The 13,170-nt window shown below is 45.0% G+C and overlaps 1 protein-coding gene and 3 non-coding genes across 6 annotated transcripts in view; 2 read left to right on the plus strand and 2 right to left on the minus strand.

The window, feature by feature from the left end:
* Positions 1-13,170, plus strand: part of LanB1 (laminin subunit beta-1) — a 123,189-nt gene that overhangs the window by 67,290 nt on the left and 42,729 nt on the right. For 2 of the 3 annotated variants that reach the window (XM_065230931.1, XM_065230928.1), the window contains exon 18: positions 34-1,077. In XM_065230931.1, coding sequence (XP_065087003.1) covers positions 34-173 — 140 coding nt within the window. In that variant the 3' untranslated portion in view covers positions 174-1,077. Of the gene's footprint in view, positions 1-33; positions 1,078-13,170 lie in introns of those variants that run through there. The other variant, XM_065230929.1, reaches the window with a different exon arrangement.
* TRNAV-CAC (transfer RNA valine (anticodon CAC)) lies at positions 1,189-1,261 on the minus strand. Its single transcript has one exon. It is a non-coding gene; the product is annotated as a tRNA-Val (tRNA).
* Positions 1,569-1,641, minus strand: TRNAV-AAC (transfer RNA valine (anticodon AAC)). Its single transcript has one exon. It is a non-coding gene; the product is annotated as a tRNA-Val (tRNA).
* Positions 2,024-2,095, plus strand: TRNAD-GUC (transfer RNA aspartic acid (anticodon GUC)). The gene has a single exon. It is a non-coding gene; the product is annotated as a tRNA-Asp (tRNA).

Raw genomic sequence — 13,170 nt, forward strand, 5'->3', positions numbered from 1 at the left:
TAGTCTAACCACCTTACTTGCATCCACCCGCAGAGCTGTACAAAACGTACGAATCGAACCAGAACGAGCTAGGATCGCTGGAGACGCACATCCAAGGTCTGACCGAGCAGATCAACACCTATCTGAACAAGATCCAGAGCGATGCCGATCGTTACCGACAGTGTACGACGTAGAAGAGACGACGACGAATTTCAAAAGAAAAAAACAAAATAAAGTGAAACGGAAAAGTGTCTTTAAATAACTAAAGTGTTTGTGTTCAGTGGTTTATACGTGAAGAAAGATTTAAGTGTTCGTAATTACTGTCTGTCTACCGTTCTTTCGTCCTAGGGTAATGTTGTGGCTAAAGTATAAAGCTGTAGGTCGTTAGGAATTTTACTGCCCAAAACATAGAATGAAGAGATTGGAAGGAATCTGCGCGGCGAAGTCGTAAAATAGTTGGTAATGTTATTCTACTTCTCTTAAAAGCATATTTCGCAAAACAGTTATTTCAGTACCAGTGTTCCATGTTGCACTGAATGACGTTCAGAAGAAAACAAAAACAACGTGCCAAATAAGTAAAACGATAGACTAAATCAACTTCCATGTATGTGTGCTTTTGTTTAAATAAATAAATAAATGTAATAAACAGCAATCGTATTATGTAGAGGAAATCTCACTCGCTGCTTGAAAATGTTTTGTGCACCTTGAATGATCCACTATAATACATGTGTATAAAAAAAACATAACAAACAATAACAAACAGTAACTTCAAAAAATGCCATTTAGTCCTACCAGTGGGTAATTTAATAGCGGTTAAGAAAATCTCCAATCTGAGACGCAATATTTTTGACAATATGGTAATAATATATGACAAAACAAATCGAAAATACAAATTTGAACCATTTATTTGTTGCTAAACATAAGGATCAGAAACCTATTTAGATAAGTAAGTTTTGCCCGTGTATCAATACACTTAGAATGTAGACGACATTAACAAAAATTAAAAAAATGAACAATCGCGAATTAGTCATAAACACACGATTCTACTGCTAATAATTGTAACTTTGATCGGTAAATAAAGTCTAATTTTTAGTGTAACCCGCAGAGGAATGAATTGTCTTGTGTTTTTTTAATTTAATATTTTCCATTAAAATAATCGGCAAAATGTGGATGGCAAACGAAAGAAAATTTCCTTAAAAAAACAATGTGTGTTTCCGCCCGGGTTCGAACCGGGGACCTTCCGCGTGTGAAGCGGACGTGATAACCACTACACTACGGAAACCGATGGAAGAGTGTCTCAAATTTCCTTTAGATTTATGCACGTCAAGTTAAATCAGAAAGCTTATTTTTTTCATTCCAAAGTTTTAGCATAATTAATTACAAACAAATTACAAATTGTAAACCATTTAACAACTTCGGAAAAATGAAAAAAAAAAAAACACTTAATATTAATTTGTAATGTGTAAACAAAACATTACAGCTCCACGAAAGTGGCATGAAAGTTACGAAACATTAAAAAGCAGGAGGAGGTGAAACAAGTGCAGAGAAATTTATTAATTGATTGAATCAGTGAACGGGTCCAAAAAGCATGTTTCCGCCCGGGATCGAACCGGGGGCCTTACGCGTGTTAGGCGGATGTGATAACCACTACACCACGGAAACTGTTGATTAACAAACTGGTGTTTTTCGTTAATCATACCTAATTGTGATTATTCAATCCAAATCCTTAGCCTACCAAGTTGGTCCAACTCCCAGGTCTATACATCTACCGTTTGAATCCGTTTGAACTCGTGAGCTCGTCCGACTCAAAAGGCTGAAATACAGCTATCTATAAGAACTCTAACTTATTGAATTCCTGCATCAATCCAGAACAAATAGTTCATCATTTACAAATTATCTAGTGCAAAGTTATAATATAGATATATTCTGGTTTAAAAAAGAAATGAAGAACCTTGAAGAACTAATATAAATTCATTTAGAAATATTGCTTTGATTCGGTTAATTAGGCCTTTTATGGTTGCTTTTCAGCCTTAAATTAAACAAGTCCTCGATAGTATAGTGGTCAGTATCCCCGCCTGTCACGCGGGAGACCGGGGTTCAATTCCCCGTCGGGGAGGTTCTTGAAATGTATTTTAATACACATTTTATAAAATTATCACATCTAAACTTCGGCAAACGGCGCCGGTGGTGTAGTGGTAAGCGTGATTACCTCTCACCCCAGAAGGCCTGGGTTCAATCCCAGTCGGCGCCGCCGGGATGTTTTGAGGCATAACATCACTGATCACGCCTTCCTTCGGATGGGAAGTAAAGCCGTTGGTCCCCGGTTCATGAGTTGATGGGTCGATAGGTCGGGTCCAGGTGTGGGAGCTGCCTTCCTGGCACGTCGGTAGCATTGGTGCTCAGCACGGAAAACAAGATCGACGGAAAAAACAAACCAAAGGAAAAAAAAAAAAAAATAAACTTCGGCAAAAAAGTAGAAGAAGGGTCTGTACCTAGGGGCACGAACGGAAGCTTGACGTAGGACCGCTAGTGGATGGAACAAATATGTTGAGCCTTTAGATTCCAATTAATTGATCGATAATCTATTATCTTAACCAGTGATGGAAAAGTTCGCGAAACCTCACTATGACTCGTGAACTTTGTCCTTGATGAACTTTGTGGAATATCGCGAACTTTTCCAACACTGATCTTAACTCTTTCCATTTTTCAATTGGTGGCCCTGAAAAGGGTCGATTGTTTTTCAAATGGTGTTTCTTCCTGGTGTCCATCGAAAGGGTTGTTGGAGTTGGAGGGTACGGAACGAATAGGTTTTAATCGCTGTTGCCTTTTGGCGCTATTTGCTGTTGTATTTGTTCAGTGGATGGAGAACTAACACGAAATGCATAAACTTGCTACCAATTGAATTGATGGTCACCACAAATTTGGTAGGACCCTGAAAGACGTGGACATCGGAGGCTCTCTAAGTAGCTTCACCATCTTTCGGACGTTCCACTGCTGTCGTTCCGTTAGGCTGACTACAACAGTGATCACCTGCAACATTTCTTTTTTTTTTTTTTTTATATTAATTTATTTGTACAGGCTCAATCGAATAAACTTTACAGAGCCGAGTTATCATTTTCATTATACATGATTATTGTCTTAAATCTAGAGTTAAAGGAATTGAACCGATTACTCGCGGTCGTCTCGAGGTTAGTGGAGATTTACAATTTTTTGGGTGGGGAAAGGGAGAAGGAGGTTTGAAATATGATTTATTATACAAATATTTAATTAATCCTAAAACATGAACTTATTTCTATTCATCTTGAAAACAAACATTAAAAAAAAACTACACGCACAATACACAAACTAAACACAAGGTTAATCAAACTTACAATCTAAGGTTAGTATTCTTAAAGTAAACATATAAGAGTTTCATAAACTCCAGGTCACGTCTAGCCAAAATATCCCGAACTGGAACATTAGGTTGTCTACCTCGAGCCCGAAGGGAATCGCACAGCTCAGATCTGACTCCACGATGCTCAGCACAAGACCAAAGGATGTGATCTGCGTCCTGGTAACCTTGTCCACATTCACAGAGATTGCTGTCCCTCAGCCCAACACGGAACAAGTGAGCGTTTAACGAATAGTGATTGGACATGAGGCGAGACATCATACGAATGAAGTCTCGACCCACATCCAACCCCTTGAACCAAGAACTCTTCGACACCTTAGGGATGATCGAATATAGCCATCGTCCCAAACTCCCTTCACTCCACTTATTCTGCCAGCTGACGAGTGACTGTTGACGATAAATGAAGAAAAATTCATCGTAGGCGATTTGTCGATCGTAAATATCGCCTTCCATAGCGCCCACCTTAGCAAGTGAGTCAGCCATCTCATTGCCCGGAATCGAGCAATGAGATGGGACCCATGCAAAGGTGATGACAAAAGATCTTAAAGATAAAGCACTTAAAAGCTCTCGTATTTTCATGAGAAAATACGAGGAGTGCTTTACCGGCCTCATAGAGCGAATAGCCTCGACAGAACTGAGACTATCCGTAAAAATAAAATAATGATCTGGTGCAAGTGAGGCGATCGTTTCTAGCGTATAGTGTATTGCCGCCAGTTCAGCAACATATACGGAACAAGGAGCTTGAAGCATTCGAGAGGCGCTATGAAATTCGTTAAAAATACCAAAACCAGCGGACGACTCTATTAGTGATCCATCTGTGAAGAACGATCTTGCGGAATCAACTTGGCCAAACTTTGCAGCGTAAATTGACGGAACAATCATGGAACGATGATGTTCTGGGATTCCACGAATCTCCCGCGTCATAGATAAATCAAAACTAACTGAATTGCCGAAGTCGGAGAAGCATACACGATGGGGATTATGCTGTGAAGGGCTGACATCCTGAGTTATGTACACGTAGTACAATGACATAAAACGAGTTTGAGGGTTTAGCTCAAGAAGCTTCTCAAAGTTTTCGATAACCAGTGGGTTCATAACTTCACAACGGGTGAGGAGCCTGAGGGACAATTCCGAAAACCGATCCGATAGTGGCAACATGCCCGCCAACACTTCGAGACTCATCGTATGAGTCGAGTGCATGCATCCTAACGCGATACGAAGACAACGATACTGGATACGTTCCAGTTTGATGATGTGAGTTTTAGCCGCCGACTGGAAGCAAAAACTACCGTACTCCAAAACCGATAAAATCGTTGTCCGGTACAACGTTAGAAGATCTTGCGGATGAGCTCCCCACCACGTTCCGGTAATTGTTCGGAGAAAATTGATCCTTTGTTGGCATTTTCGTCTCAGATACTCAATGTGGGATCTCCAGGTGCATTTGGAATCGAACCAGACCCCAAGATATTTGAAAGACATGGACTGAGTGATCGGCTTACCCAAAAGTTGAAGCTTCGGTTGTGCTGGGCTATGCTTCCTAGAAAAAACGACCAACTCAGTTTTCTCCGAGGAGAATTCGATACCTAGCTCGATAGCCCAAGTAGACAAATTATCTAAGGTATCCTGTAAGGGTCCTTGCAGGTCGACCTCTCTGAGCCCTGTCATTGACACTACTCCGTCATCTGCAAGTTGTCTCAACGTGCAGTTGTCACTTAGACAATTGTCAATTTCTCTGACGTAGAAATTATACAAAAGGGGGCTTAAACATGAGCCCTGGGGGAGACCCATGTAACTAAATCGAGAAGCTGTAGAGTTTCCATGAGAAAAGCTCATATGTTTCTCTGACAGCAAATTGTACAAAAAGTTATTAATTAATGGGGAAAGGCCACAAGCGTGGAGTTTGTCTGAAAGGACTTCAACCGATACTGAATCAAAAGCCCCCTTAATATCCAAGAACACAGAAGCCATTTGCTCTTTTTTAGCAAAAGCCAACTGGATTTCTGTGGAAAGCAACGCGAGACAGTCGTTCGTTCCCTTACCCCTACGGAAACCAAATTGAGTATCTGAGAGTAGGTGGTTCGTCTCAACCCATTTGTCGAGGCGAAAAAGGATCATTTTCTCCAACAATTTTCGAATGCACGATAACATCGCGATGGGACGATACGAGTTATGATCTGACGCGGGTTTTCCAGGCTTTTTAATGGCTATAACTCTCACTCGCCTCCAATCATCTGGAACAATATTGAACTCCAGGAACTGACAAAACAAGTTCAACATGCGCCTCTTAGCGACGTCTGGGAGGTTCTTCAACAAGTCGAACTTGATCCTATCAGCCCCCGGAGCCGAATTGCGACACGAAAGGAGCGCGAGTGAGAGCTCCAGCATTGAAAAAGGCTGGCTGATCTCGTCTACCGAATTCGTCGTTTCGCGAGGAATCATCTGTGCCGGCACGGAATCAGGACATACTTTTCGCGCGAACTTGAGAATCCACCGATCCGAGTACTCCTCGCTCTCGTTGTTTGAAGACCGGTTACGCATCCTTCGCGCCGTGTTCCAAAGCGTATTCATCGACGTTTCGCGCGATAAACCGTCCACGAATTGTCGCCAGTATCCGCGTTTCTTGGCTTTGATGAGGCTCTTGAGTTCGTGTTCAAGAGTCGAGTACGCTTCGAAATACTCGGGTGTTCCGCGTTTCCGGAAAAGTTTAAAGGCGTCGGACTTTTTATGATAAACCTCAGTGCATTGCTGGTCCCACCAAGGGGTAGGAGGTTTCCTACGAAAAGACGTTCCTGGAACCGGCCGAGTTTGAGCTCGAAGCGCGCTGTCCAAGATCAGATTGGAGAGGAAGTTATATTCCTCCAACGGTGGAAGCTCTTCTACCGACGACACGGCTTCATCTATCGCGGTCTTGAACGTTGTCCAATCGATATTACGGGTGAGGTCGTACGCGACGTTAACGGATTCCGACGGATTGAACCCACTGGCAATCGAAATTTTGATCGGCAAGTGATCACTACCGTGGGGATCCTGGATCACATTCCACGTGCAATCCAACGATAATGAATTAGAGCAAAGTGTGAGGTCTAATCTACTTCCATTTGAGGATGGACCAGCCAGACGTGTTACTTCTCCATTGTTAAGAATTGTCATATTGAAGTTATCACAGAGGTCATATATCAAAGTAGAACGGTTGTCATCATACAGTTCCCCCCAGCCTGTACCGTGGGAATTAAAATCTCCCATAATCAACCGTGGAGTAGGAAGAACTGAACAGATATCTGAAAGTTGTTTTTGACTAATCGAAACTCGGGGAGGAATATACACAGAAGCAATACAAAGGCTCTTGCCTTTAACAAAAGCCTGACATGCGACAACTTCAATACCTGGAAATTGTGGAAGATTCACTCTATAGAAGGAATGGCACTTTTTGATCCCCAAAAGTACTCCTCCTCCACGCGAATCCTCACGATCCAGTCGAATAATGTTAAAATCATGAAAAGGAAGATCGATATCTGAAGAGAGCCAAGTTTCACACAGAGCAAATGCATCACAATCATTATTGTGAACCAAAAACTTAAACGATTCTATCTTAGGAATAAGACTTCGACAATTCCACTGTAGAACAGTGATCAAATCCCCGACCTCGTTTGGAAAATTATCCATCGAAGGAGATGATTGCTGCAAGGAGGGGCCACTTCAATGTCAACTGCTTCAAGAGGGTTTTCACAGTAGGAAGCATTGCCAGAACAATGCTTTTCAGAGGATCAGAAATATCGAGGTAATTGAGGATACTGTCCACAATGTTATCAAATGAGAACAACCCAGATGAAGAAGGGGCTTGTGTTCTGAAAATTGGGGCATCGGGGGTTTTGGATGTCCCCGGGAGAGGTGGAAAATCCTGGGTATAATCAGTTCTGCGGAATCCAGGAGGAGTAGAAGTCTCCTTTTTTCCCCCACCACTCCTTGATTTGGGCAAGCTGATTTGGGGTTCTTGATCTGCAACTTTCCGCGAACGGATGCGTTTTCGTTTCCGGGCAGAACCTTCCGGAAAACTGAAAGAAACTCCCTCCTCAGCCAAGTCAGAGCCAGACTCGTCATCTGACAAAAGAGCGAAGGGATTTGTTTCGTTGGTCGATGGCTTGGCTGTCTTAAGCATTTCTGCAAAAGACCGCCTGGAACGTTCTTTAAGAGAGCGCTCTAGTTTTTCCCCGCGTTGTTTATACACCGGACACGACGAGAGACCATGAGGAGGAGATCCTTTGCAGTACACGCATTTTGGTGCCGTGACTGTGCAGGCGCCATCCTCGTGCTTCTCCCCGCATTTGGAACAGCGTGCCTTGCTGCCACAGTGAGAGGCCGTATGTCCCAACTGTTTGCAGTTTTGGCAGATCATGACCCGAGGAACAAACAAGCGCACAGGTAGCCGAAGTTTTCCCAACTCGATGTACTGAGGAAGGGCTGAACCAGAAAAGGTCACGCGAAACGAGTCTGTGGGGGTAAAACTCTTTTTACCCTCGCTGACAGATACTGAGCCCAGTTTTTGGACATCCAGTATCTTCACCGGGGGGAGCAAGGGGTTCTTGAAACGGCCAACCGCCTGCTTCTCCAAGATCTCGGGGGTCAGACTCGCTTCGGTGACCACACCTTCGATCTCCACATCACGAGCTGGTATGTAAACCCTGTACTCAATCGTAAAGAGCTGGGAGGCAGCAATCTCGTTAGCCTGCTTCAGGTTAGAAACGACAACACGAAGTTTATTATGCCTAACCTTCGTGATTTCGGTCACGGCCGAGTATCGCTTCGTCAGATCAGTGGAAATTTGCATCAAGTTCAAAGGTTTGTTTTTGGGCTGAAAGTAGACAACCCATGGCCCAGTCGAGTCATCTGGATAGGCTCGCGATCGGGGGCTTTTCTGAGACGAACCATGAATGACAGGACGTTTTCGTCTTTTCTTGCCATCGAGTGGCAAACTGGTTTCATCTTCCGACAAAATGTCCATATCGTCTTCTGACGAGACGTCCATTTTGCCGTACTAGTGGGAGCGGTAAACGCTCTACCACTGAAACGATGCTTAAAACCACACAGACACAATAAACAGAAAAAAAAAACTACAAACACAGAAACACAAAATTAAATTTAACTGATGGGCGAGAGAAAGAAACAGGAAAAAAAAACTTATCTGCTATACTACTACCACCGAGTGATTACACAGCAGCAGCGGAGCGACGCGCAGCGTGGGTGACCTTCGATGCGCGTGTGCGGGCGATCTTTGTAGTGGTGTGCTTGTATTAGGCTCGGCACTCAGCTGGACACACGATGATGGATGACCGGTATAAATGCGGAGGCAGATGCTGACACTCGATGACGATGATCTGTGTGCCGGTATGCGTGATCACGCACCGATGGCAAAATGGTTGGCGAATTGGCAATCGCAAAAACAATTTTCCTTCCGATGATGCCGAAAACACACTTTCTTCTCAGAAAAAAACTCACTTTCAGATAATTGTTTAGCCGGGTACTATGCCAGTAATCACTAAGCGAGAAAAAACTGATAATTTAAACCAACCGAATACCGAGAAAACTTCCGAAATACCGGAGCGCGAAACAAGTCGACTGTACTTCTTGCTAGGTCGCAGTGGGATGAACCTGCAACATTTCAACCGCTGTGAAATTGTGTAAGCACGCCATTCCGAAAGAACCAGCATTTGAAAATTTGTCCTGATCGACATACTTTTGCATAATGGCCTATTTTATGACACTTTTTGCTTTTTTTTCCTCGGGCCGGACATTCACGATCGGTTGCATGATGATTTTGTAATCCACAACGGTAGCAGGTGTTACGGTTTTGCCTTGCTGATGTATTCAGTTTGTTTATTCGTTCAACGTTTTCCGATGCTGTGGCAAACGACGCGTTTCCTGATCCTGTTCCCGCAATCGCTCTTGCTTGTAGTTTAATTGATTCGAATGAGTTCACCATCCGTTTGAGTTGGCCCAATGTTAGTTTCTCTTCTTGCAATGACTTCTCTCTAAGCTCCGTTGGCGCGTAATAGATTACCTTATCTATAATTCTTAAATCTCGACTCTCTGCACTCGTTTTCCCAAAATTGCATCGTTTCGCCTGTTCCGAACATCGCATAACAAATTTTGGCAACGTTTCGCTTGTTCCATCCTGAACAGTTGCTGGTGATGATTTACAGAATTCATTCCGTTCGAAAGAATCATGCTGCTTCGGTGAAAAGTGTTGATCGAGTTTGATTATTTGCTCCTTATCTTCTACGACATCTGCTCCATCAATAGAATAGAATAAATCTTGCAATTCTAAACCTCCCTTCGCCAGGAGTATGTTCTTTCATTCTCTGCTTGATCGTCAAGCAGTATAGTTCGGCTTTTGCTCGCTCTGACGAGTTGTTCGAAAAGTTCGTGGTGATAGTGTTCTCTCTTTTTCGCGGTGTTTTTTGTGTGTGTGCGTGCCCCGATATGGACAAACATCACTCGCGCAGCCCGGTGAAGGACAAGAACCCCGGTGAAGGAAGTTCGGGTGTACCTACATCCAACAGGTTTGCTGTTCTCCCCATGGATGGGAATATCCAACCAGCTGTGACGGAAAAACGCAGCAAGAAGAGGAAGAAGAATCGGGCCCAGTCCGATGGCACAATTGGTCTCGAGGATGCCTCTGCGACAAACAAAGATTTCGGCGACGCTGCCGAAATGGAAAATGCTGCTGAAAGGTGCGCGGCAAGAGTGAAGCTACGTCCGCTGGTAGTGAAAAATGTCCATCTTAACGAGCTCATCGCGGATCTGGCGTCGCTGGGCGTCAAAGCCGAATTCAAGTTGGGCAGAGTCGGCACCAAGGTGGTGCTCCGTACGAAAGCGGAGTATGACTTGGTCATCGCCCACCTGACGACATTCCCGGTGAGAAACCATTCAAGGTCGTCATCAGGGGTCTACCGAATTTTGACCCGAAGTTGATTGAAGCGGAAATCAAGAACCGCTACAAGCTGGCCGTCTTCCGGATGACAAGAAGGGACGAGAACGTCAAGAAATATCCGGATTGCCTTTTCCTGGTGCATTTCCAGAAGGGAACGGTGAGGCTCAATGCGTTGAGACCATCCGCTCCATCAACTCCATCATTGTTCAATGGGAGCCATACCGTGGCGGCCGTCACGACGTCACCCAGTGTCAGCGTTGCCTGAATTTCGGGCACGGCACCCAAAACTGCTACATCAAGCCGCGCTGTGGCAACCCTAATAAAAATTGTATGGTTAATTTGCTTAACGACGTGTTCTGGGTATCATCCAAACCATTTGTGGAATAGTTCAATGATTTGGGTTATCGTTCGTTTATGGTTATTTTTTATTAGGGAAATGCGCCCAAAATCATGTCTCCTCCGAGTGCGTTGTCGACGAGTCGGACACGTGCAAATGCGCCAACTGTGGTGGAGCTCATCAAGGGTCCGATAAACAGTGCCCCAAACGCGAGGATTTCAAGCGGATCCGAAAGCAGGCGTCCACAAGAAATCAACCAGGACGAAAGAAGGACAATACGCCGGCATTCAGACTGGAGGATTTCCCGCCGCTTCCTGCTACGCAACACGGTCAAGTAAATCCGCGGGTGCAATCCGGCCCCCGTCAAGAAACGTCTGGTGCTTCTGCTGGACAAAGCTCCCCATCCCCCCCTGGATTCTGGAGACAACCACCAGCACAAAACGCCAATCCCGATCTCTTATCTGCGGATGAGCTGATGAAGATTTTCGTCGACATGACCGGTGCTCTTCGTCAGTGCCGCAGCAAGCCCGAACAGATCCAAGTGCTCGGTAAGTTTATTATTCAGTATGGTGTCTAAACCGATAACTGTCGTCACATGGAACGCATGCTCTGTAAGAGCAAAAAGACTCGAGCTTGCTGACTTCCTCCGCAAGCAAAGTATCGACGTGGGCCTCCTAACAGAGACCCATCTTAAATCCGGTGACAGTTTTTGGCTGCCTGATCACCACATTATCCGGCTTGATCGTATCGACTCCCCCGGTGGTGTTGCGATCATCATCAAGAAAGGAATCAAGTTCTGCACGCTGCCGCATATTCGCACTTCTATCATCGAGGCCCTTAGTGTGGAGGTGGAATCACCAACCGGAAACGCCCGGTTCGTCGCCGTATACTGCCCTCGTCAGTGTGCTGCCAGTAATGGATTGGGCATCCAATTCAAGCATGATCTGACCACCATCACTCGCACGAGCTCACGATTCGTCATTGGGGGCGATTTAAATGCCCGCCACGAAGCATGGCGGAACTATCAGCGAAATCAGAACGGACGTCTGCTCTTCGATCACTCGCAGCATGGGCTGTATACAGTGAAATTCCCTGATGAACCGACATTCATCTCTCCCGCGGGAAACCCTTCCACGTTGGACTTTTGCTATCGAACATTGGACTATCCAAACCGATGGCGATCAACGATCTCAGTTCCGACCATCAACCGGTGGTGGCTGAAGTCGGCACCCACGTGGCACCTGCTCAAAGCCTGCGCAAAGACTACCATCATGTCAACTGGGTGCAGTTTGGGCATGTGGTCGACAGAAACATCGATGAAAATCCGCCGCTTGACACCGTAGAGGACATCGACCGGGCACTGGAAGGACTCCACCAGGCCATATCCGTGGCTGACGAAACGTGTGTTCGACAAGTTCCTGTGAGGGGTAAGTTTGTTGACATTGATTACCACACCCAGTTACTGATTCGTTTGAGAAATGTGCGTAGACGCCAGTTTCAGAGGACTGGAGGTCTAGCGAGGAAACGTGAAATGGCCGATCTGAACAGGCAGATTGCTTCCAGAATGGACTCACTCCGAAATGAAAGTTTCGGGCGTGTTGTCCAGAATCTGGATGACCGCTCCCGTCCATTCTGGAAGGTAGCCAAGGTGCTGAAAACTCATCCCAAACCCGTTCCACCTCTTAGAGTCGAAAATGATGACAATCGGCTCATAACCCCACAAGAGAAAGCAAATGCGATTGGCAATCATATTGCTGCATCGCATTTGCTTGGCTCAACTATCCAAAGTCCGCTCGAAAACCAGGTGACGCAATGCGTCCAAAATGTAGATTACTCCCCTTGTGCCGTGCCTCCGGAGGATAGAATTACGGTAGAACAGATTTGCTCAGCGCTGAAATATTCAAAGAATATGAAGGCCCCCGGTTTTGACGGCGTATTTAACCTAATCATAAAAAGGCTTAGCATGAAAGTCTATGCAGTTTTAACTGCCATCTTCAACAGATGCATGGAGCTGCACTACTTTCCAAGCATCTGGAAGATAGCAAAAATAATACCAATCCGCAAACCCGGAAAGGATCCAACATTGCCTTCAAGCTACAGACCAATCAGCCTCCTCTCAGCGCTGAGCAAATTGTTCGAGAAACTAATTCTCAATAGATTGCTCAACAATATTCTCCTGCCGGAACAGTTTGGGTTCAGGAAGGGGCACTCCACCACTGATCAGTTAGTACGGGTGATGAACAACATTCGAAGTAACAAGGCTGTATCCAAGTCCACAGCCATGGCCTTGCTAGACGTCGAAAAGGCGTTTGACAAGGTCTGGCATGACGGACTTATATACAAGCTTTGTAACTACAATATTCCGTTGCATTTGGTCAAAATTACCCGTAACTACCTTCAGCAAAGGTCGTTCAAGGTATCGTTGAATGGTTGTCTCTCCGACACATTTTCCATCCCGGCAGGCATTCCGCAAGGCAGTTTGTTGGGCCTCTTGCTCTACAGCTTGTATACTTCTGACATTCCTCCCCTCGGAGA

This window comes from Ochlerotatus camptorhynchus, unplaced genomic scaffold (assembly GCF_037179485.1).
Source record: "Ochlerotatus camptorhynchus isolate MF236.1 unplaced genomic scaffold, CSIRO-AGI_Acam_v1.1 ptg000335l, whole genome shotgun sequence".
Lineage (NCBI taxonomy): Eukaryota > Metazoa > Arthropoda > Insecta > Diptera > Culicidae > Ochlerotatus > Ochlerotatus camptorhynchus.